Raw genomic sequence first — 26,877 nt, 5'->3', positions numbered from 1 at the left:
GAGTATCTGGAACAGGCTGCTGGAAGCAGTGAAGGTGAGTACAATTTTGTCACTTAAGAAACATTTAGGCAGGTATGTGAATGGAATAAGTATGGAGGGATATGGACCAAGTGCAGGCAAATGGGATTAGTTTAATTGTGAAAACTGGGCAGCATTGGCAAATTGGGATGAGGTACCTGTTTCCATGCTGTAGACCTCTGTGACTCTAAATGCCTTTGACAGTTAAACGTAAACTTGCTGCACTTTACTTGTCAAATTTCTTTGCATTAACAATACAAATTTTTTGGTGTAATTTATTTGTCTAGCCATTTTTTTGAAATGACATGAAGAATGCCTCCACATCCTTTTCCAAACATGAAGTAATCCTCATTTTTTAAAAAACACTTCTTTTCTTATTTCAGTTCAAAACTAACTGTACAGAGAAATAAAACGACATGGTGTTACAGTAAGAAAGCCTTGGATTTATCAAAGACAGTCAGCAAGAATCTTTGAAGAGAAAGTCAAGTCTGCCTGATCTGAGTAGGGTTTCAGTTGAGATAATAAGGAGAATCAATGAAGGTAGTGCATGTAATGTAATCTGGAGATTTCAGCAAAGTTTAAGGCAAGGTCCCTGCTGGCAGGCTGATCAGAAATTTTTTAAACTCATGGCATCCAAGAGAAAGTGGAAATAGGATGGAAAATTTGCTCAGTGGCAGGAGACAAAGGGTAATGGTTGATGACTGTTTTTTGTGACTGGAAGACTGCTTCCATTGGTGCTCCACAGGGCTCAGCGCTAGGTTCCTTGATGGTGTGCGTAAAGTTTTTAGGCATGATAAAGAAATTTGCAGATGATGCATAAATTGATATGCTGTTAATAGTGAGCACCTCTGAGGCCTCTGTGGACAGTCAGAGACAATGCTGCACGTTACCAAGGAGTGTTGCTATACAGACTAAGGGGTGAACTCATCGCCCTAAACTCAGCAAATGAGGAGATGTTTACTTGACTCCAGGATTGGCATTCACAAAATAAATAATGCTAGAACTGTATAAGCTGCAAGCCAGATTATAGCTGGAGTACTGATTGCGCTGGTGAAGATGCAAAGATTTGAGGCTGTTGCCAGGAATGGATATTTTCACTATGTGGAATTATCAGAGGTTTTTGTTGTTTACTTTGAAATGGAGAAGGCTTTAGGGGAGAATTAACTGAGGTATACAAAATGATGAGATACCCAGACAAGAATACATAGGCAAGACCTAATCTCCTGAGCAGACAAGTCCATAACAAGGGACAGAGATTTAAAGTAACTGGTAGAATGATGGGGAGAACTATTTTCACCCAAAGAGTGATCGGGGTCTGGGACTCACTGCTTGGAATGTTAGAAGAAGCAGAAACCCCGGTCACCTTTAGGAAATATAGCAAATTGGCTGTCAGTTTTCATGCAGTAACTGGTTCTTTTCTTTCTCCTGTGTCTGCAGGCTTACAATCAATGCAGAGTGCCCGATGCATCTGGAGGACTTCCCCATGGATACACACGCCTGCCCACTGAAATTCGGCAGTTGTAAGTCTGGCTAGTCAAATGCACCATCAATGCACTTACACCATTTGAAGCTCGTTTGTCTAACTTGGCAGATTAAAAGAGTAGACCAGGTATCTCATTCCCCTCAGTAACATGTTATAATGATCAGATATCCTTCTGCCACCCGCAGGAGGGGGGGCAGTTGCAGTGCCAGTGTTGGTCACTTTGACGCAGGGGAGCAGAGCAGACTGTGAAGTTACATGGAATGATGACTCTGGTGCCTGTTTCAACAGATGCCTATACCAGGTCTGAGGTGGTCTACGTCTGGACACATGGACAGAAGGAATCAGTAGTTGTTGCTGAGGATGGATCCAGATTGAACCAATACGATCTGTTGGGACAGACAGTTGGGATGGAGATTATTCAATCAAATACAGGTAGGTGGCTTCAGAGGCAGAGTCAGCACATCCTCATACATCACTTATTTAGTCAAATTAATTTGAGGATTGACAGACCAATGATTTTGGAACAGGCCAGAAGAAACAGGTTGATTCTTGGTTCTTCCACATCACACCAGCAGCCCCACAATCTCGCAAACTCATTGCACAATGAAAACATGCAAGCCTCGACATAAACAATACTGAAAGTGAAGGAAAGTTCTGATGTCAAGTTTTTGATCTATCCATCCAGTCATGGACATTAATCTTTTGTTACCAGAGGAGAAATATTTCAGGGCTTGAGGGAATGATGTTAGAATCAACCTGAACTGAGTAGCTGAGAGTCCAAAGACTCAAAGGCAAGCAGTGCTTACAGATCAGAGACGATGAAGGCACATTTAAAGATGAACATTTTAAATTGTACGAACATACTTCATTTGGCAACTGAAAGGAAACTGCAGAAACCATAAAGATCTGGCAAACATTTGAATACTAATGGTGTCCTTCATGTATTGTTGCTTCTAGGGGTCCAACATTTACTTGAAGTACCCTCTTGCTTTTTATGTATCCATAAAAGATTTTACAATCTGATTTTGCATTCCTAGCTAGTTTGTTCTCATTTTGTTTGTTCCCTTTTTTATCATCTTGGAATCTCTCTGTTGACTTCTAAAACATTTCCAATCCTCAGAATTTACTTTGCTTTACAATATTTGAAAGTTCATCTTTTAATCTAATATCATACATAACATTCTGAGAAACCACAGATAGGTTTGTCTTACTGTATTTTTTTTTCTCCAGTGGAATGCATTTTGTTGAACATTTTGAAATCTTTAAGTGCGTTTTACTGTACGTTTACAACAAAATTTTGTAGTCAATTTACCCAATTAACTGTTGCCAGTTCTTCCCTTGTATTCACAAAACTGGCTTTGCTTAAGTAAGATTCCTATTTGTAAATGTAGTATTTACTTTTCAAACATTACATGACACTTAATAGCATTTAGATGATTATTTTAGTTGCTTTTATGTCATTCTTTACAATCAGAGCCATCTCTCCTCCTTTGCCATTCCATTTGTCTTTCCAATGTATGATTAAATGCTGCAATATTTACTTTACAAACTTGATCACTTTGCGCCCATGTCTCTCTAACAGTGATTAAATCTAAACATTTAATGCTATTTGTGTCACTGGTTCAATATCTTCATGCATCCTGGTGAAGAAATTTTCTGCCTACTTTGACTATATTTACAGATGTACAGTTTATGCTAAACTCCATTCCTGTCATGTTCTACCTATCTTTGCTCATTTCATTATACTATTCTGATGCTTCAATAATTCTCTTTGAATTTCTTAATCTCTCTTCATTCAAAACCTCCTTAATTTAAAGCCTAGTTCTACAATTGATCAGGACATTAGTCCTAGCCTACATTATGTATCAGTTTATATCCCAGTCCAATAGAATATTTTCTCTCTGTGAGTCCCTTTATTCAGAAGCAATGTTGACACGTCTCCAGAGTATTATTTGTACCTGCACTCTCTTTAAGTCTCGAGGATGAAGATTTTATGCAGGAATTCAGAAACATTTTTGCTCTTCTACAACTTAGGAGCACTCCGACCTCATCAAAGAGAAAAGAGCTTGCATTTATATAGCCACACTTTCACAACCTCAGGTGTGCTAAAGTATTTTAGAGGCAATGAAGCCTATTTAAGTGCAGTCATCATTGTACTGAAGACAGCAACCAATTTATGCACAGCAATTTCCCATAAACAGTCATGCAATAAATGGAGCAGATTTAGGGAACAGATTTAGGACTGAATTGAGAAGGAATTTCTTCACCCAGAGGGTTGTTAATCTATGGAATTCCTTGCCCAGTGAAGTAGTTGACGCTACTTCAGTAAACATTTTTAAAGAAAAGGTAGATTTTTTTTGAACAATAAAGGAATTAAGGGTTACGGTGAGAACGCAGGTAAGTGGATCTGAGTCCACAAAAAGATCAGCCATGATCTTATTGAGTGGCGGAGCGGGCTTGAAGGGCCAGACGGCCTACTCCTGCTTCTAGTTCTTATGTTCTTATGTTCTAAGTGACAAGATCACTGTTTTTGATGGTTCTGCCGAATGATAAACATTGTCCAAATGAAAGGGGGAGAACATGGCTGCCGTTTTTTTTTTAACATAATCTATAAGTCAATTGCCACAAATTGATTGTGGGAGACATGATTTCACAGCTGGGTTAATCTTCACTTGCAGTCTCACAAGACAGCTCTGAAAATAACTTTAGATTTTTGTTAGTTCTTCTCTGTACTGTTATGATCTCATCTGATGTTATTTCTAGAAAAGTTGGATCCAAGGCTTAAATCTGGCTTGATAGACCAAATCTAGTTTTGTTTTGGTTATAAAAAAAGTGATCTCTCACTAAAACAAAGGCACATAATATGACAGATTCAGTTTTAACAAAAAAAACAAAATTTATTAAGCAAATGAAATGAGGAGCATATCAATAGATCATACTATTTATATATACATTACAGTTAACATTTCGGGTCAAGCGACTCTTTCTCAGAACAGTCTGAGGTAGGGTCATTCAACCCGAAATGTTAACTCTGATTTCTCTCCACAGCTGCTGCCAGACCTGCTGAGTTTTTTTCAGCAATTTGTGCTTTTGTTTCTGATTTACAGCATCTGTAGTTATTTCAGTTTTATATATCTCACATCTGCTGTAAAGGTTTTGATGTATATGGTGGAATTACAACCAAATTAATCCCAAAACAATCCTTTGCTGTTTACAAAAACACCTCTTCTCAGTGCCCAAAAGCATTCCTTGTTCAATATTGACAGCAGAGAGTTTTTTTTTTCTATTACCAAGACAGATTTAAATTAACCGTGACTTTAAATCCCAGTCTGGAAAATTGGATAGGCTTTTCCTCGAGCTGTCATATTCCTGAGTTTAAATGTTCTCAGATTCAAATAACCTCTTCAGGGTTTTATACAACTGCTTCTGTTCTGGCACTCTCTCTAAACATCTTACTCTAAGATAATCCAGTGTTGCTATCTTCTCCCCTTCTCAAATCACTGATTTATACATCCATTTTTATGCAAAGACTTCTGCATAAAATTTAAAATTTAAAAACCAAAAACACTTATTTTACTCACCAAGCTATGGGTATTTCCCTTCAGCTTAAATATAAAAAAAAACGCAATTCCAGAATTTTCTAACAGAAACCTGGGTGCACAGTTGTTTGTCTTGCTTGGTCATAAACGTCCTGAGATTAATAAAAACTGATTAGTTCTCCCTCAAGCTGCTCCCTCAAGCTGTTTTAGAAGAAATCAGCATGGCTACAGAAATATCTAAAACTTCATCATTAAACTCTTCAGACACACAGAAAAACTTAAAATGCATGATGTTAAACATATCTATGAATCATACAGTGTTCATAACAGTAAGTCTTTGATTGCTAGTATATATCAAATTAGTTGCTGCAGAGGAAGTAAAGGTGGGGTCTGTTGTAGTGCAGCGTGTTGCCGAGTGAGATCGAACTAATTGATGCGTCTTGACTGGAGACTGAATCCTATGGAACCTGAAACCCCTTAAAGTTGTGGGACCAGGAGCCTGAAATTATAGTAGCTGCTTGGACCATGATTCTTTTGACTGTGTTGTGCGAAGGAGTTAATAGTACTTTGTAGGTTGCTGCTTTACTTGCTAACCCCAACAGGAATTTGTGATGACGCTAATAGAAACTTATCATTCTAATTGGTGGAGTGATTGTTGTTTTAATCACAGTGGTATTTTGTGAGTTCGTATTTGTTGCATGTTAACCTCAATTGTAATTTTCAAGATCCATTTATGGAATGTTGGCCTGGTCAGTTTTTGTTGCCCATCCCTAAATTCCCTTTCAGGGCAGTTAAGAATTAAACACATCACTGTAGGTCTGGTGTCACATGTAGGCCAGACCACATCAAATTTCCCTCCCTCGAGGACATTAGGGAACCGTATTGGTTTTTATAGCAATCAATAATAGTTTCATGGTGTTATTACTGAGACTAGCTTCCTTTGATTCATTAACTAATCTAATTTACCACTAGAGTTTGTAAATTTCACCAGCAGTTGTGGTGTTGTTTGAACATGTAGCCCCAGACCATTAGCTTGGGCCTCTGGATGATCAGCTATGTTACCACCACTTCCCTGTAAAGCTGGTAACAGATACTAGGATAGTTGGTGAGTTGTTTGCTTGCAATTTGTCATGTTATAAATGAGTTGATCATGATTTAATTGTTGCTTTTGTCATGGTAGTGATTTGTGGCTTCCTGGAATTTGCACAACTGTGATTCAGGCACAGGTAAGGTGATGTGCTTCAGCAGGCTCCTATTGCAATTACTTCAGCAGTCTGCTCTCAAGAGCCTAGCTGAATGTGCAGGCACAGCCAATGAAGTGCACATATGCACAACAAATGTTGTGCCTTCCAAGCAATTACTCCATCCAGCTTTGGGAAACTTTTGGCTACAAAATCTTAAACAGAATATTCTGAAGAAGTCTGCATTATTCACCTACTCCACAATCAGAGTTACCAGAGTTGTAAACATGACCATCTAACTGTTAAGACAGAATAACAGCTATGGTTGTAAAGTGTGTTGTAAAGCACTTTCGGTATGAGCAACAAAAGCAAAATTGCTGGTACGGAATTTCTGTTTTTATGTAAGAATCACAACATTGGCCATATTTTGCTTTTGTATTAGTGTTTGGATGCAGTCTAAAGACCTGTATGACTCTGACTTCACCTTTTAATTTTACGTGAGCTATTAACAAGGTTTATAACTAACTGTATGTCTAATTTAGTTAATGTTAAGAAACAAACAATAAGAGTATTGATGGGTTTGGCAGCTCTGGAGTGGTGCTATGGGGTCTTTTTTGAACCACCTGATAGGACAGAACTAGTCTTGCTTTAACTTCTCATCTGAAAGATAGCACCTCTATCTGACTGTGACCGCTCTCTCGGATAAAATAAACTCACATCAGATTCAATCAATGAAGCAAAAATAAAACAAAACCTCCTTATTATACAAAATTATCCTCTAACATGTGCCATGACAGGTTATTAATTACTAAAATGCAAACTTAAACTTGGCACCCTTTAAATCCAAGTACACAGATATTCATTCACACAGGGAATGTACAAGACTGAAATGCCAAACTGTTCTTCTAGGTATATCATGGGTATAAAGTAGAGACAAAACAGCACAAAATCTGTCATTCAGATTCTAAACCACAAAAGGGAAGTGAAGAGATTTTTATCAGAATTAGTTTTTGCTTTTTGGTGATGGTATATTATTCTCTACTGCAGCAATCCTCAATTTAGTAGCTGGTTATTTGGACTGAAGCCTTGGCTTGAGTGAGCAGTTCTTTCTTTTTGGAAAGTCTTTGAGTGTTACTTTCTTTCCTGCTCAGCTAGAGAGAGAGCGAGAGAGAGAGAGAGCGAGTAGAGAGAGCGAGAGAGCGAGTAGAGAGAGGGGGAGGGAGCGAGAGAGACAGAGAGAGAGGGAGAGAGCGAGAGTGAGAGCGAGAGATCTTGCTTGTTATCAGTCCATATATAGGTCTGAGTTCTAACTCCCCCTTTCTTCCCTAAGGTCTGTGACAAACCATAATTAAACAATTCCCCTAGATGTTGCTGGATGATTACTATCTATCCCCAAAAACACCTTGTGCCAACTTGTCTCACAAAAGTATCAAATCCATTTTCATCCAAAGAATGGTATACAGTTCCACTGTTCCTTCTAGTTGTGTAAAAATACTAACAATCCAAAGTCCCAATTTCCAATTTATATTACAATATACAGTACATGCAGTCATTTACACAGTCAACACAGGACTGACCAGGAATGAAGCAGACAACTGAACTGTTTCAGGAGATCTGCTCTCCAGCTGGAGTATTTCATTCAGCACTATTCTACAACCTTCTGCCATTCTAGAACCTGATCAGCTTGCCTCATGTACTTTGGGTGTAGGTTGATGCCATTCTGCCTTTGAAATGGATCAGTCACAGCTTGATTGGGCAGTTTGGAAATTTTGGAAATGAAGGCAGCATTATCGTCCATCAATTGCTCATTCATTTGCAGCTGTCAAACTTTGCTATCAAGCAATTGACTGTGTCATTCACCTATAGAAAAATAATGACTACAATTCAAAAAGTATTTATCAAGTCATGAAGCACTTTGGAACATGTGCTCTAAAGATGCGTTAAGGCCAACAAGGTACCAAATAGGTGCAGCTTCTCAGGGAATCTCAATGTCATCCAAATCTCTTATGTTCATACTTGCAATGCTGCCATTTGTCTATCACAGTTGTGTTCATTAACCTACATTGGTTCTTGGTTAAGTGATGCCATAGCCTTGATATTACAATTTAGCAGTCTTCCCTGATGTCACCAATCTATGTGACTGGGCCTCAAATGTTTCTTCACAATGCTTCTGTGAAATGCCTCGGGACATTTCTGCAAAAAGACATATTTGTCAAAGGTTTTTATTCTACACTCACGAGACAATTTGTAAGAATACCAACATAAAAAGGGACAAGGTTTGATATTCCCCTTTGTATTGGCATTTCTTGTGTTTGTCCCTGTTGAGTAATGATGAAAAGCTTCCACTAACAGTGTCAGTACTCAAGCTATATCAAACAATGTATTATTTTATTAAAGATTCTTGAAAGTTGTTGTTATGTGAGTATTTATAGGGTGTCCCTATGACTCAGTGTATATAGGGAAGTCCTCATGAATGTGATAATATGTACTCATCACAGATAATGGGGTTTGTCACTGTGTGTCACAGTTTCTCAGATTTTGACTTATTGCATTTTTACTACCTTTGCCTAATTCTTTACTTTTCATGTCCTTCCAGGTGAATACATTATCATGACAACCCACTTCCATCTAAAGAGGAAGATTGGTTACTTTGTGATCCAGACGTACCTGCCCTGCATTATGACTGTGATTCTCTCCCAGGTCTCCTTCTGGCTGAATAGGGAATCTGTCCCTGCACGCACTGTGTTTGGTGAGTAAACTGTCATTTCCATATGCACGCAGCATATAATCAGTTCCTTCATTCTAATGCACTTTTACATTCTTATAAACTTAATGTCATCCAAAATTCTGCTGCCTGTGCTTTCACTCTGACAGAGTCCTGTTACTCAATCACCCTGTGTTCAGTGACCTACATTTGCTCTTGGTTAAGAAAATTCTTTATTTTAAAATTATCATCCTTGTTTTCAAGTCCATCTATGACCTCCTTCTTCCCTATGTTGTTAACTCCAGTACTGCAGTACTCCGAAATAAATGCACTCCTGTAATCATAGCTTCTTTGATACTCCAGCTACAATTCCTCCATCATTGCATAAGTACGTAAGTCATGCCTTGTACATCATTGGTGTTTTTGCCTTAGCCCCATGCTCTGGGATTTTGGTCCCCACACCTCTCCACCTTTAAGACACAAAGTGAGTCCTACCTCTTTCACTAAAATTTTGTTCACCGGAATGAGCCTTTCCTGATCTGCCTTGGAGTTAAGTTTCGTCTTATAATGCTCCAGTGAAGCACTTTGGGATGTCTCATTACATTAAAAGTGCTACATAAATATAAATGGCTGTTTGCGTATGTGTTTTGCGAATGTAATGGTCTTTTCAAAGCCGGTCAATTGTAGCCAGATGGAAAGGAGTGGATTCTGTTTTAAAATCTACTTGTGAATGCCATTGATTTCAATTGCTGCTTTTCATATGTCTGCAGTATTTTGGTTGGAAACAGCAGGGAGGCTAGTCTGATTAACAAACCTCCAACACCCTGGCAATCAGCTTCGTACCATGTGAAGCAGCAGATTCTGGTTCAAGGGAACTGTAGCTAATATTACCAATCAATATTCAGAGGCAATAATCTATCTACTAACCAATCATGACACAGACATAGAGACACTGCTATCCATTAATCTCCCAGCACTTTGAATTTGTGTCCCTAGTAATTGACCCCTTGACCCTGGGAAAAAGCCTCATACTTTCCATTCTAACCATGCCATTCACAATCTTATAAACTTTTATCAGGTCGACCCTCAACCTCCCCTGTTCCAGTGAAAACAAACCCAGTCTATCCAACCTTCCTGCATTGCTAAAGTCCCCCATACCGGGCAAAATCCTAGTGAACATTTTCTGAATTCTCTCCATAGCATCCGTATCCTTCTGATAGTGTATGCAATTGTATGCAATATTTCAAGTGTGGTGTAACTAAAGTTCTATAAAGCTACAGCATAACTTGCCTATCCTTATACTCAATGCACCTTCCAAGAAGGCAAGCATGCCACAAGCCTTTTTAAACAACCTTACCTACTTGCACTGCCACCTTCAGTCATCTGTGAACCTGCACACACAGATTCCTCTGCATATCAATACTCCTAAGGGTTCTGCCATTCCACCTGTACTTGACCTTCCAGCTGCATCACCTCACATTTGTCTGTTAAACTCCATTTGCCATTTTTCTGCCCATGCCTCCAACTGATCTACATCCTGTTGTATCCTTTGACAATCCTCCTCCTCGCTATCCGCAATTCTACCAATCTTTGTATTGTCTGCAACCTTACTAATTAGACCAGCTACGTTTTGCTCCAAATCATTATGTAGACCAGAGGTCCCAGCATCGATCCCTGTAGAACACCACTAGTCACAACTCTCCATTCCAAAAAGCATCCTTCTACCGCTACACTCTGTCGCCTATGACTAAGCCAGTTCTGTATCCATCTTGCCAGCTCACCCCGATACCATGTGACTTCACCTTTTGTACCAGTCTTCCATAAGGCACCTTGTCAAACGCTTTACTGAAGTCCATGTAGACAACATCAACAACGTTTCCCCATCAATCATCTTTGTCACCTCCTCAAAAAGCTTGATCAAGTTAGTGAGGCACAACCTCTCCCGAACAAAACTGTGCTGTCTCTTGCTAAAAGGCCCATTTGCTTCTAAATACATTTTGATCTTGTCCATTTCTTGCCACTCAGCTGATGTTGTGCCCCTATTACCAATACTCTATGTGTCTCAACTTAGTTGTCAGGTTTATTATTCTACTTTATTGGAACCAAGGCTATAATGAGGTCAGGAGCTGAGTGGCCCTGGCGGAACCCATACTGGTGTCACTGAGCAAGTTATTGCTGAGCAGTTGCTGCTTGATAGCACTGTTGGTGACACTTTCCATCACTTTACTGATGATCGAAAGTAGATTGATGGGGTGGTAATTGTCCAGGCTGGATTTGTCCTGCTTTTTGCGAACAGGACATACCTGAGCATTTTTCCACATTGTCAGGTAGATGTCAGTATTGTAACTGTATAGAGCAGCTTGGCTAGAGGTTTGGCAATTTCTGGAGCACAAGTCATCAGTAATGTTGCCAGAATGTTGTCAGGGTCCATAGCCTTTGCAGTATCCAGTGGCTTCAACCATTTCTTGATATCACATGGAGTGAATTGAATTGGTTGGAGACTGATATCTGTAATGCTGGGGATCTCCAGATGGTGCTGATAAGGATGGCACTCAGCACTTCTGGCCAAAGATTACTGCAAATGCTTCAGCCTTATCTTTTGCACTGATGTGTTAGGTTCTTCCATCATTGAGGATGGGGATATTTGAGGACCCTCCTCTTCCAGTGAGTTGTTTAATTATCCACCGCCATTTACGACTGGATGTGATAGGACTGTGGAGCCGAGATCTGATCATTTAGCCATGGAATTGCTTAACTCTGTCTATCACTTGTTGATTTTATTACAGCAATGGTTACATGATCATCATTAGTCAAGATATTAATTCCAAACGATTGTTGAATTCAAATGTCAGCATCTGCTGTGATGAGATTTGTGTCCATGTCCAACATGATTGGTCTAGCGTTTTTGGTTACTAATGATACTCCACTAAGCTACTTACGTTACCACTATACTACTGCCTCCCCTTGAATAGGAGCTGGTTTAATGTAGCTTTGTCAGTTGTTTTCAGGAAGGCTAGAGGGACTCCCTCAATGCTGTCTTGCCTGCCAAGTGCTGCTATGGTTGTACAGAATGTAAAGTGGGAGTTTGGCGCATTTTGAAGGAATTGTGTGAAGAATGTCCTTTCATCTTCTACAGTTTTCAGCCTCCTGGACCTGGCACTTACTTTGGTGCATGGGAAGAAGCTTATTTATCTGTAAAGGTGCAAGGTTATGCATTTGGGGAGAGCAAACAAAGAAAAGGGATACACAATAAACAGGAGGGTATTGAGATGGCTAGAGGAAGCGAGAGACCTTGGAGTGCACGTCCACAAAATGGTAGAGAAGGCATACGGAGTGAGATTTTGAACATAAAAGCAGTGATGCAATGTTAGAACTATATAAAACACTGAATTGAATTAGCTTTATTGTCACGTGTACTCGAATGAGTGCAGTGAAAAGTTTGCAATGTTGCTGCTTATGGCGCTATTTTAGGTACAAGTTACCTAGGTACAGATGCTTAAATACTTGGTACAGAATTGAAAGAATAATAAAAAAAAAGTCCTGCATAAGAATAAAACATTTAAAACAAAGCACTCAATTTACAGTCCTTTTCACCAAATCGATGCCAGCACGTAGCCTCCAGAACGCACCGGGCCAAGTCTCTAGACCACACAGGGCTTCAAAACTCAATGCCTCACTTCCAGTCCGCAGGGGCGTCACCTCCCCACAGCAGCATCCTGTCCAGGGCCCACCTTCCCACAATGGCCTCTGGTCTAGGACTCACCTCCAGGACCCGCCTCCCCGCGCCAACCTCCGGTCTAGGACTCACCTCCAGGACCCACCTGCCCGCGACAGTCTCCGGTCCATTCCCCTCCGGGTAAGTTTTGGGAGTTAAAAGTATGAAGGAAAAAACACCCCAGAAAAGAGAAAAACGGAAAGAATGGACAGAGCAGAGGAGCCTTCACCCTGGTTAGATCACAGCTAGATTTTTTTGTACAGTTCTGGTCACCATGTTACAGGAAGGACATTATTATTTTAGTGAGAATAGAGGGGAGATTTACAAGGATGTGGCTAGGGTTTGAAGAATGCAGCTATGAGGAAAGATTGGAAAGATTTAAGGTGATTGCTGGAAGGACTAGAGGGGACATGAGGAAAATCCTTTTCATCCAGAGTGTGATGGGTGTCTGGAATTCACTGCCCAGTTTTGTGATTAAGGAACAAACCATCAACTCATTTAAAAGGTACCTCAATCTGCGTCTGAAACACTGGAGCCTGCAAGGCTAGGAACCAGGTGCTAGAGAGTGAGATTAGAATGGAGGTCTAGGATATTCAACCAGCACAGCCACAATGGGCTGAATTACCTCTTTCTGTGCTATAAACTGTCTCTGGTCCACTCATTGTGCCTTTTTAACTAAAGTAATGCTTGGTATATCATGTTCCCTGCTAGATTTCTCATGGAGATGCCTCAACCAAACAGGAGTCCACTTGCTAACTAATCAATACCCCTATTTCCTGTAATATAAATCTGTGCTGTCTTTGAAGTTGGGAATTCTTGAACCTATCCCGATGAGTGTGAGATGGAACAGTTAGGCATCCTATCCTTTTTCCAGTGAAATGGAGACTGACTGACCTTTTTATATATTTTCCTAATCAACAGATGTTGTTACATACCACTGGAGCAGGTGGAACTTGAATCTAGGTCTCCTGGTTCAGGGGTAGGGACACTACCACAATACCAAAAGAGCCCATTAATTTGTTTGTTTTGTAAATTATATTAAGGATTTCTGTGAAAAGGCAGGTCCTGGAGTTAAAATGCAGATCAGCTGAGACCAAACTGAGTCAGGCAACTGCGTGGCTGGTTGAGTACTGCTCCTATGTTCCCAATTTCATGTTCACATCTGATCTTCAATACCAGCGATCTGAATTCCCCTTCTGCTCCAATATTTCTCACGGTGCTTTAGGTTAGGACTGCTCAAAGAGACTGGGCAAACAGTCCAAGAGAGTTGCTTGTAGTGGTGGCAATGTTGCTCTCTGTGGTCTTTTGTTGTTGAACTGGGACAGATCCCCAGGCACAGAGCAGATAGGGAATCCTCACTAGTCTCTGATGAGGGGAAACTGTAAGGTGACGGGAGACCTTCTCGAGAAGATGCTTCTCAAGTGGTCTGAGGTCAAGTGATCAGCTGGCACTGTTGCTGGTTTACATCTAAACTCCATTCAATCCAGAAAAATCACACTGCTATAGCAGACATTCATACACCACCAATTAACAGCCCTCAACTCCCTGGCAGATGAAAAATCAGTTCTTATTTTGCATGTGCAATATATGAGAACAAGACTTATTTTCTGCAACTTTGGGCTTAGCAATGCAGAAGGAATGGCACCCAAAAAGGACACCATACTCTCAGATTGACTGAGTTCCATTTCATCATTTATTATTGTTACTGTTATTACGAAGACTTTGGTTAGGTCACACTTAAGAATATTGCGTTCAGTTCTGGTCACATTACAGGAAGAATGTGGAGGATTTGGAGAGCATGCAGAAGAGGTTTACCAGGATGTTGCCTGGAATAGCTGGTATGAGCTATAACGAGAGGCTAGAAAAACTTGTGTTGTTTTCTCTGGAGCAGTGAAGGCTGAGGGGGGACTTGATAGAAGTCTATAAAATTATGAGATGCATAGATAGGGTTGATGGTCAGCTCCCGAGAGCTGAAATGTCTAATTCTAAGGGGCATGCATTTAAGGTGAGAGGGGGAAAATTCAAAGGAGATGTGAGGGGCAAGTGTTTTTCCAGGAGTGGTAGGAGTCTGGAATTAACTGCTGGGGTGGTGGTGGAGCCAGATATGATAGGAGTATTTAAGGGACTTTTACATAACCACATCAATATGGACCAAGGGCAGGCAGAAGGGATTAGTTTAATTTGGCGTCGTATTCAGCAGAACATCATGGGCTGAAGGGCCCATTTCTGTGCTGTACAGTTCTATGATCTATGTTGGGATTTAAACTAGTGGCTCCGACCTCACACGGCTTATCACAGATTAAAACACACCATGCGTTTGCTCAAAGCTCCACCTGTAATCTGGGGATAGAATTTAAAGATGAGAGCTGTCACATTAAAATGTTTGAACTTGATATAAGCCACATATAAGGAACAGCTTGAATGGTTTGGCCTACTGGAAAAGATAATCTGATGAACCTGCAACCTGGGAGTCGTGAGTTTAAGTATCACCATGGTAAATAATGTAATTGAGTTCAAATAAACTGACGATTTAAGATTATGCTTTTACGATCCACATCCTGGAGAGCAAGGACTAGATATATAGATCATCACATGGATATGCCTGCAACCAGCTACGTATGCTATCAACAGTCCCGACTGTTCCAAAAATGAGCCGTTACCAGTCGTATCTCTTCTATCCTGGTGACTAGTTTATTGAGCAGGTTCACAAGCCCCAACAGGTAAGGAAAATCCTGCCCAGTTGTGGTGTTATTTAGAGCAGAGTCTGGTGAGATTAGACTTTGTCTCTTGGAGTTTCCAGGACAATTAGGACTTGTTTGAATCCTGACATCATGATTCAGTTTCTGACCTGACAACATATGTACCAATTCTGAAGGATAGCAAAAAGGGCTTAATGTTTATTTGTGCTGCCAACCATGTCTTCTGAATTTGTGGATTATTTAGTGAAGTTTAAATCTAAGTATGTGGTTTCTTTAGTGGCTTATATAATCTAGTGTGTGAGCGAGGTAGTCACTTTCTGGGCACACAAGGCAAGTGTTGCAGAGTAAACAAAATGTAATGTATTGCATCTCTGCGCTATTTAAATGTTATAATAATAGGCTCTATAGTGTGTCAAAAAATTTTGGGAGAGCAGTGCTGTGGTAGTGTCTGAATTTCTGAACCAGGGTTGGCCCGGGTTCAAGCCCCACCTGTCCCAGAGATGTGTATTAACATTTCTGAACAGGTTGGTTAGAAAATATTCTGAAAGCATGTTGGGAGAAACTTGTGTCAGGCTTGACTATCACAAAATTCTACTTTACTCTTCCACCACGTCCTCATGACACAGTGGGTGTTGTTTATTGCACTCAATCAAATATTAACCCTTTTAGATAGAAATGCAACACTTCACTGGGGCAGAATCCGAATGAAAATAGATGCCAGGTCAAATTTGAAAGGCTGATCAATCAGATAGGTTTTGAGGAAGATTTTGAAGGACAAGAGGAAAGTGAAATGGTCTCAAGAGTGAATTCATAGAATGTAGCTACAGAAGATAGTGTGTTATAAGAGGATGGTACCATCTGAGAGGAATGGAGAGCCCCAGAGTATGCTATCAGAATGCAGCACTCTCGAGAGCACTATGAGGCCAATGGTGGCTCCTGTGACACAACACCATCTTTTAAAGGATGAGCCTTAACTGTAATCCAAGGGATTGACCCTTTCAATCATTCAACATGCTAACAAATTTCATAACTTCTTGTTAATTGTTGAATGATTTAAAGAGTCAATCTAACCTAACTCTCCCTTAACACTTTTGATGTTGGAGCAAATCTTAATCTCTCCTCCAAATCTGAACAATGGACAGTTTTGAAATCCAAAGAAAAAGAAGTTAAATCTTCAGGGTCCAAGGAACCTATTGTGAAATAAGCAAAGCTCGTAACACAGAAGCAATGACTCAGAAAAGATTTGCTGCTGTGCAAGTAACATTTCTTTTATTAGTTTAGAGGATGAGAGTGCCCTGGTTGGGTCAGCATTTACTGCCTACTAAATCTCCCTCATTGACCAGGAGAAGGTGGTGGTGAGCTGCCTTTTCAACCACTGTAGCCCATGTGGTGTAAATTCACCTACAGTGCTGTTAGGAAGGGACTGAGAGAGTGCAAAATTGAGGATCTTTAGCCTTGAGGACAGATTGAAGAAGTTGGGAATCTTCTGCCTGGAGACAAGAAGGCTGAGAAGAGACCTGATAAATATTTTCAAAATTATTAGCAGGCTAGGGGTTCAGCAGGCTCAGTGGTTAGCACTGTGCCTCACAGCGCCAGGGACACGGGTTCAATTCCGCCCTCGGGCAACTGTCTATGTGGAGTTTGCACATTCTCTCCGTGTCTGCGTGGGTTTCCTCCGGGTTATAGGGGGATGGGTCTGGGTGGAATGCTCTAAGGGTCAGTGTGGACTTGTTGGGCCAAAGGGCCTGTTTCCACACTGTAGGGATTCTATGATCTATTAGAGTAGATAGGGAGAAACTGTTTCCACTCATGAAAGGCACAAATAAATGAGGCAAATGAGATTTAAAGTGATGTGTAAACGAAGGAAGGGTGAAATGAGGAACTCTTTTTCATACACCAGGTAGTTAGGATCTGGAATGCAGTGAAGGGGGGGTTCAATCAAAGTATTCAAGAGGGCATTGAATGATTATTTGGATGGTAAATATATGCAGGGATATGGCGAAATGAAGACTGGCACTAGGCAATGATACTCGTTTGAAAAGCAGATGCACTCATGATGGAACAAATGGCCTCCTCTTGTGCTGTAACAAATTTGTGATTCTGTGATTGTGAATATTTTCATGTTGACTTAGGACCATAGAATCCCTACAGTGTGGAAACAGGCCATTTGGCCCAACAAGTCCACACCGCCCCTCTGAAGAGCATCCTACCCAGACCCATTCCCCTACCCCTGCATTTCCCATGTCTAACCCAACTAACCTAAATATCCCTGGGCACTATGGGCAATTTAGTATAGCCAATCCACCTACCCTGCACATCTTTGGACTGTGGGAGGGAACCGGAGCAAGTTATTTAATATAAACGGAAGACCAAATTAATCATTTTAAAGAATTTTGTTGTTATCAAAACCACTCCGACATGAATTGCAAAGGAAGTTCTTATCACAATGGTAATCACTACGGAATCTACTAAGATAGTATGATTCAAACAGGTCTCATGGAATTGTTTTATTTCACAGGCGTCACCACAGTGCTGACCATGACCACACTGAGTATCAGTGCCAGGAACTCCTTGCCTAAAGTTGCCTATGCAACAGCCATGGATTGGTTTATTGCTGTCTGCTACGCATTTGTGTTCTCAGCATTGATTGAATTTGCGACTGTGAACTACTTCACCAAGCGGAGCTGGCCATGGGATGGCAGGAAAGCTATGGAAGTTCAGGAGCTGAAGGTGAGCCTCATAACACTGCATTGAACTTCATTGAACTTCATTGGGTGAGTTCCCACATACCTCAGCTTTTGGCATGTGGTTTTCTGCCCACATCTAAAATCTGTGTCAAGGCAAGGAGAGGGAAACACTAAGCTTCTACAGATATGTGAAAAGAAAAAGACTGGTGCAGAAAAATGTAGCTCTTGCAGTTAGAATCAGGTGAATTCGTAACGGTCAACAAAGAGATGGCAGACCAGTTGAACAAATATGATCTGTCTTCACTAAGGAGGACACAAATAACCTTCAGGAAATGCTATGGGACAGAGGGTTAAGCAGGAAGGAGGAACTGAAGAAAATCCTTATTATTCAGGAAATGATATTGGGGAAATCAATGGGATTAAAACCCAATAAGTCTCCAGAGTCTGATTCTCTGCATCCCAGTGTACTTAAGGAAGTGGCCCTAGAAATAACAGATGCATCGGTGATCATTATCCAGCATTCTATAGACTCTGGAGAAGTTCCAATGGACTGGAGGGTAGCTAACGTGACCACACTCTTTAAAAAAAAAGTAGGGAGAGAGAAAATGGGGAGTTATAGGCCATTTAGCTTGATGTCGGTGGTAGGGAAAATGCGGGAATTAATTATTAAGGATGTAATAACTGAGCATTTGGAAAGCGATGACAGAATCAGTCTTAGTCAGCATGGATTCACTAAAGGGAAATCATGCTTGTTAAATCTTCTGGGAATTTTTGAGGATGTCACCAGTAGAGTAGACAGGAGTGAATCAGTAGATGTTGTGTATCTGGACTTTCAAAAGGCTTTTGACAAGGTTCCTCATGAGAGATTAGTGAGGAAAATTAAAACTCATGGTATCGTAGGTAATGTATTGACATGAATTGAGAACTGGTTGGCAGAGAGTTAGAATATTTGGGTCCTTTTCAGAGTGGTGGGAAGTGATGAGTGGAGTGCTGTAGGGGTCAGTGGTGGGACTGAATATTAACAATTTGGATGAAGGAATTGAATGCAATATCTCCAAATTTGCAGATGACATTAAGCTGGGTCACGGTGTGTGCTGTGAGGAGGATGCTAAGTGGCTACAGGGTGACTTGGACAGACTGGGTGAGTGGAGAATACTTGGCAAATGCAACATGATGTGGATCAATGTGAGGTTATCTACTTTGGTCGCAAAAATGGGAAGTCAGATTATTATCTAAATTGTGGTAGTTTAGGAAAAAGTGAGGTGCAATGAGACTGGGTGTCATGGTGGAACAGTCGCTGAAGGTTGGCATGCAAGTGTAGCAGACAGTCAGAAAAACTAATGGCCTGCTGGCCTTTATAGTGAGCGGATTTGAGTATTAGAGTAAGGATATCTTGCTGCAGTTATACAGGACCTTGGTGATCCACACCTTTAATATTGTACGCAGCTTTGGTGTCCTAGTCTGAGAAAGGGCATTCTTGCTATTGACGGAGTCCAATGAAGGTTCACCAGACTGATACCCGGGATGGCAGGACTGGCATATGGGGAAAGTGGCTGGGCTTGTACTCAATGGAATTTAGAACATAGAAAGGTGATCTCAAAATATATAAAATGCTGATGGGACTGGACAGGCTAGATGCGGGAAGAATGTTCCCGTTGTTGGGGATGTCCAGAACTAGGGGTCATGGTCTAAGAATAATTGGTAAACCATTCAGGACTGAGATGGGGAACAATTTCACTCAGAGTTGTGAACCTGTGGAATTCTCTCCTACAGAAAGCTGTTGGGGGCCAGTTCATTAGATATCAGCTATCAGCTGTCTGCCAGCACACTGGTTATGGTGCATTCATACTAAATACTCTTATACATGGTAATCCGTCATATACCAGGCTCTAATCTGACTGTTGCGTTGCTGGGCAGTTCCCTGCATGTATTTTTCTCTTCTAACCACCATTCTAATCTATTCCTTTCTATTGGACTCTTACCTGTTCCATTCCAATCTGTCCTAAATAATTCCGTCCACAATGCGCTACTTGTATTCAGTGGAGAGCAACTCAGTGGCATAATCACAGTATTGCTCCAGGGTCCTAAAGTCCTTATACAACAGTGAACACAAAGCAAGAAGCCCCAGAACTTGATTTCCAACCTGATCATTTCCCACTACCTTCTTGCTGAAGTATTTGCAGTCTTGTCAAACTTGCTTCTTCCCTGTTCAGATTGAAACATTGCACAGAAAAGTGAATCAGTGTACTGCTGGTGGAGAGCACTGACTATCTAAGTAGCAGGAATGCGCTATGTGGCTTTGGTTGCATTTCTGGGATCCACATTTGGTGCTGTCAAGGATGCTGTTTTCCCCTCACCATGTGGACCCAATGCCCAGCTCAATATTGGACCTTGATCTTTATTAACAACTTGTGCCGAAGCCTGACACACATCCACAAACAACTTCATCAATGACCTCGATCATAAGGTCAGACGATCACTGATGATTGTACAATGTTCAGCACCATTTGCAACTCCTCAGATATTGAAGCAGTCCATGTCTATTTGCAGAACTAGATAATGTCCAGATTTGGGCTGACAAGTGGCAAGTAATATTCAGGCCACACAAATACCAGACTATGACCATGTCCTGTAAGAGAAAATCAACCCAATAAAACTTGACAAGCCATTTGAATACTGTGACTACAAGAGCAGCTCAGAGGCTAGGAATACTGTAACATGTCACTCATCTACTCAATCCCCAAAGCCTGATGAACATCAACAAGGCACAAGTTAGGAAAGTAATAGAATACTCCCCAGTTACTAGATGGGTGGAGCTCCAACATCACTCAAGAAGCTTGACACCATTCAGGATTAAGCAGCCCACTTTATTGGCACCACATCTACAAAATTTCATACCCTCTAACCACTGACGATCAGTAGCAGCAGTGTGTACCATTACAAGATGTGCTGCAGAAATTCACTGAGGCTCCTTAGACAGCACCTTCCAAACCCATGCCCACTTCTATCTAAAAGGACAAGGGCAACAAATACACAGGAACACCACCCCCTACAAGAACCCCTCCAAGCTATTCACCATGCTGACTTGGAAATATACCACTATTCCTTCATTGTCGTTGGGTGAAAATCCTGGTACTCCTTCCCTAACAGCATTGTGTGTCTATCTACAGAACATAGACTGCTGTATTTCAGGAAGGTAGCTCATAACTGCCTTGCTTCTGTTGGTGGCTGCTACTTAGGATACTTAAGAATGCTGAATGAAAAGACGCAACATGTGCCGAGTCCATCAGAATTGAGAATCTATTGGTGACCTGAAACAGATGTTGAGACAATAATTTATCTACTAAAGATATTAAAAGCGATAAATGATGTTGTATACATTAGATTTGTACTCTTTTCAATGTAAGAGATTAAGCAGCTTCCAAAATGAGACAAGAAAGAATTTGGTGCGATAGCTGGAGAGAGATAATTTCTTCAAGAGTGGGGAGACCAAGGGAAAGGACATACCTTCAAAATTATTGTTTGACTACTCAGAGCTGATGTCAGGAGGCACATCTTCATGCAGATGTCGGTGGAAATTTGGGTCTCCTTCAAAAGAAATTGTCAAACATTTTCTGAAAATCCAAGTACACCAAACCTATTGGTTTCCCTTCATCTTCGTAAAAACTCTAATAAATAATTTAAACACAATTTCCCTGTCACTGAACCATGCTGGCTTTGCCTGATTCCATTATGATTTTCCAAATATCCGGTTGTAACCTCTTTAACCATGGACTCTACCATTTTCCCTGTGCTAGGCTCATTGGAATGTAGTTTCCGGCTTTCTGCCTTCCTCCTCTCGAATAAAGTAATATTGCAATTTTACTTGGAAAATTTGCTGGGAAACTTCCACAATCTAAGGAAGTTCAAAAGATTTTAACCAATGCCTTTGCCATTTCTGCTATATTTTCTCTGTTATATTTCTTAAGATTCTAGCATGCAGGCCATCAGGTCGCAGGGACTTATCAGCCTTTAGAGCTAACAGTTTTCTCTTGTCATGGTGGTTGTTCTAATTTCCTTACCTCTTTATTTTCAAGCATCATAGAGAAGTTTACTTCATTGCTTTTAAAGTGTCACAGGTTACTTCAGTTTATTCTATGAAGGTACTCATCTCAAGTGTGGTTATGCACACAAACACACATGCACACCCAACCCCTCACCCCCCACACACTAACGCGCACACACACACAGGCATCCCACAACAACACACAATCCCACATCCACACACTCCCTCATAGTCGTACCCTCTACACATACTCCTATTCACATCCTACATACACTCACACACGAATCCTACAGTCAGCCATACATGCATCTCTCTCTCACACACACATGCATGTGTGCACTCTCGCTTCCCCCAGCGCATACTCACACGTGCGCAGTCTTGCAGGCAAGCATGCGCGTACTCACATACACACATGTTAACATAGTAGATGGTTGGAAAATTATAGAAATAGTGGGGGTTTGGGGGCAGTTTAAAAATAATAGTTTTCTCATTTAAGGTGACAGATGGTTACTTATGTTTGGAATTCTCCCCCAGAGAGCAGTGAAGGCTAACTCATTGAGGATCTTCAACGCTGAGAGAAATAGATTTCTGATAGATGAGGGAATCAAGGAGTGCAGGCAGCAAAATGGAGTCAGGTCACAATCCAGTTTTGAATGCCAGAGCAGTTTTGAGGGACTGAATTGCGTAATGCCGGTCTAGTTTTATGATCTCCTGGTCCTGTATTCGTATGATACAACTCCTGCCCGAGACAACCAGGATAAAAGTGACTAGATCCAATTTTCTGTTAAAGATTTTCAGTTTTCTCAAATCATACAGTACAGTAGATGCCCTTTGGCCCATCAAGTCTATACAGTAAACTGTTCCTTGAGACAAAGAACAAAATGCTGATGTGATCTATTTACACTCAATAAACTTAGAACCAGGGTCCAATTTCTGCCCCATAATGAGTAAATATACCCTGGTCACCCACTTTTATATTCACAACCACATGAAGAGTCGAGTACCTTCTCCCTGCCAATACCTGAGGTATATGTCCCTATTTTATACATTTCATTTCAGTAATAGTCTTATATTTGACAATCTGGCTGCTCTAAATTCTTAGACTGGACAATTTCCGATCTCGGGACTTTTTGAAATTTTCTAGCTCCAAGGTAGTTTGATACCACGCCAATATTAGAAGAAGCTATTCACTGTAATGTAGAAATGGTGATTCTGGGGCATAAGATCAGTTTGTATGAAGCATTGAGCATTTTACTGGGCTTGCAGTGCTCAGGAGGATCAGATTTCATTCCAGTAAAACACATCATCTATTAACCTAAACTCTCTCAATCAAATGTCAACATGACAAAGGCTAATCAAGTGATGGGCTGAAGGGCCTTTTTCTGTGCTGCAGATCTCGATGACTCAAGGAATCACAGCTAATGCCTTTATTTCATATTCATTCTTGGACACAGGCATCGCTGACTGAGTCAGAATTTATTGCTTGTCCTTAGTTGCCCAGACAAGATGTTGGTGATCTGCCTTCATGAATCACTGCAGTCCTTGACATGCTGTTAAGGAGGCACTTCCAGGATTCCATAGAATCATTTCATAGAATCCCTACAGTGTGGATTCAGGCCATTCAGCCCATCGAGTCCAAACTGACCCCCCCAAAGAGCATCCCACCCAGACCCACTCTAGCTGTCATTTCCCACCCTAAACACTATGGGCAATTTAGCATGACCAATCCACCTAACCTGCACATCTTTGGACGGAAACCGGAGCACCTGGAGGATACCCATGCAGACACAGGGAGAACGTACAAACTCCAGACAGACAGTTGCCCGAGGTTGAAATTGAACCTGGTCCTATTATTGTGAGGCAGTAGTGCTAATCATTGAGCCACTGTGCCATCCCAGACATTGAAGGGATGACGATATATTTCCAAATCAGGATGGTGTGTGACTTAAAGGAAAACTTGCAGTTGGTGATGCTCCCAATTATCTACAGCCCTTGTCCTTCTAAGTGTGGTAGTGGTGATGATTGTGCTAGGTGCTTCTGATGCAGTACATCTTGTAGATAGTACACACTGAGTGTTGGTGACGGAGGGAGTGAATGTTTGTGGATATGAAACCAGTCAACCAAACTGCATTCTCCTGGATGGTGTCAGGTTTCTTTATTATTGATGGAGCTGCACCTCATCCAGACAAGTGGGGAATATTCTACCACACTCCTGCCTTATACCTTGTAAATGACGGACAGAGTTTGGGAAGTCACAAAGTGACTTACTTGCCGAGGAATATTTTAGCCTTTGACCTGTTCTTGTAGCTGCGCTGTTCAGTACCTAAATGAAGCAAGTGTTTAGAAAGTCATATAGCATTTTGGCCTTCATCCTACGGGATTTCAGCACAAGATTCCCACCACAGTTATAGAGAACCTTTGTGACCTTACCTGGAGTATTGTGTACAGTTTTGCTCTCCTTATCTAAGGAAGGATATACTTGTCAGAGAAGAAGTGCAACAGAGGTTCAGCAGACTAATCCATGGGATGGTGGGATTGTCTTATTATTGAGGAAATGTGATCTGTATTTTCTGAATTTTGAAGAACGAACAGCGATCTCATTGAAAATTCTTACAGGACATGACAGGGTGAATGGGTGTTGCCCTTGGCTGGTGAGTCGGGAACAAGGGGACATAATCTTAAGAAAGGGAGAAGGTCATTTAAGACTGCGATAAAGAGGAATTTCTTCACTCCGAGGGTGTGAATCTTTGGAATTCCCTACTCCAGACGGTTATGGGACTTCAGTCATTGAAGACAGAAATCAATAGATTTTTGGAATCTATTAACATCCAGGGATTTTGGGAAAGAGGCATTGAGATAGATGATCAGCCATGATCTAATTGAATGGAGTAGCAGTGTCAATGGTCTGAATGGCCTTCTGTTTTCCCTCTGGGTTCAATTCTCACTCCAGAAACAAAGCTTCTGATTCACAACCAACTGCACCACAGATCTCCAATGCATGTAGTCCTCTTCAATATTCCTTTAACTAGCCAAATGAAGTGGTTCACATTGAGACAACCTTCACGAGGTGTTACCGTCAGAGAAGCTCAGACATTCTTCATTTGTTCAGAATGAAATATAGTCAGATGGGATCCTGTCAGGAAATGACATAAAGAACAAGATGAGCATCCTCCCCCTTCACCATTAGCACCACTGATGTCTGACCTTCATTCTCCCAACCCCAGTCTGACCTTGATTGCCTACACCAAACCTAACTTTCATTGTCCCCTAGTCTGATGGTTCATTGCCTCTCCCACTGCATTACCCCCATCCAGTTTGTCCTACATCGAACAGTCTGCTGTGTCACCACTTCTTTATCTTAAATTTAAATACCCATTCTGACAGGAGAGACCCATCTCCCTTTCTTTGCTTTCCCCAAGTCTGATACCACACACAATACTGTAGAATCTGAGGATATATCCCACCTCTCTCTCCCCCATTTCCTGTTAAAAGACATGTTTACCTTCCTTCCAAATGATTCTGTTTGCATTTCCAATCAGACTGAGACTGGAGTAGCATGAAACAATTTGAGCAGATGTGAAAAAATGTCAGTGAACCGCTTCAACTTTACTGACCATCTTAGTTATCGATTAATTTAGTACAAACTATCAGCCTTGCTTGAAAAATAAGGTAAAATCTCAAAAGCAGTGTATTCTCCCAAAGCTGCTCAGTCCCTCCAGCACTTTCTATTTTTGTTCCATTTGTCTTTCTCTTGTGGCATTGTCTGACTGCAGCCCTACATTCCCCTATTCACCTGCAAATCCCAGCCTGTTTGCTCCTTTGCTCACTAAATTGACAATCTCCATTCCAGAAACGGGAACCCGTTAACCTGGCCAAGAAAACCAACAACACATACAACATTGTGGGGACGACATACACTCTGAACATCACCAAGGATCCCAGTCTGGCCACCATCTCAAAGAGTGCAGGGACGCACACCCACACCAAACTGGCCAAAGTGGAGGAGAAATTGCTCGAGAGCAGGAAGACCTACAACAGTGTCAGCAAAGTCGACAAAATGTCCCGAATTGTATTTCCTGTTCTCTTTGTCATTTTCAATCTGGTTTATTGGGCCACATATGTCAGCAGAGAGCCAGTCATTGAAGGTATGATTCCACAGAAAAAGACTCCACTTAAGGCTTGATCTCACGTGGTTTCTTTATTTGGTGTTTTCTAAAGAAAGCCGTTTGATGTGCTTGAAGGAATGTGCCTGTTCATCGTATCGGTCTTATGAAGTTGTACTTCACCGTTTGCATGTCATAGAAACAGAGGCATGTTCTTACAGAACTGGTTACCTTGAGCTGATGGCTATGAGGGTATTTCTGCCACTGTGTGTATCTGATTTTCTTCACTGTTGCCCTAAAGCTGGACACCATCTCCCCAACATGGGGCACTGACATTGTGTCTGTCACAATAGGCGCTGCTAGTGTATTCAATACAGCCGACATTGAAAAACAAATCATTCATTCACAGGATGTGGGCATTTCTGGCAAGGCCAGCATTTATTGCCTATCCCTAATTGCCCAGAGGGCAGTTAAGAGTCAATCACATTGCTGAAAGTCTGGAGACACAGTCAGGCCAGACCGGGTAAAGATGGCAGATTTCCTTCCCTAAAGAACATTAGCGAACCCAGTAGGTTTTTCCCAGCAATTGGCAATGGATCCTCATTAAACTCTTAATTCCAGATTTTTAAAAAATGAATTCAAATTTCAATTCCATTGGAGAGATTTGAACCAGTATCCCCAGAACATTACCTGTGTCTCTGGA

The 26,877-nt window shown here is 41.1% G+C and overlaps 1 protein-coding gene across 1 annotated transcript in view; it reads left to right on the top strand.

Moving 5' to 3' along the window:
- LOC109935647 (gamma-aminobutyric acid receptor subunit alpha-3-like) overlaps window positions 1–26,254 on the top strand; it is a 189,033-nt gene extending 162,779 nt beyond the window's left edge. The window contains exons 6-10 of the mRNA XM_048604864.1: window positions 1,456–1,538; window positions 1,790–1,933; window positions 8,818–8,970; window positions 17,858–18,069; window positions 25,922–26,254. Of these exons, the coding sequence (XP_048460821.1) occupies window positions 1,456–1,538; window positions 1,790–1,933; window positions 8,818–8,970; window positions 17,858–18,069; window positions 25,922–26,254 (925 nt within the window). The remainder of the gene's footprint in view (window positions 1–1,455; window positions 1,539–1,789; window positions 1,934–8,817; window positions 8,971–17,857; window positions 18,070–25,921) is intronic.
- The last annotated feature ends 623 nt before the right edge of the window (window positions 26,255–26,877 follow it).

Source organism: Rhincodon typus, chromosome 14 (genome assembly GCF_021869965.1).
Source record: "Rhincodon typus isolate 14 chromosome 14, sRhiTyp1.1, whole genome shotgun sequence".
Taxonomy (NCBI): domain Eukaryota; kingdom Metazoa; phylum Chordata; class Chondrichthyes; order Orectolobiformes; family Rhincodontidae; genus Rhincodon; species Rhincodon typus.
This window is presented reverse-complemented; position numbering and strand designations above follow the sequence as displayed.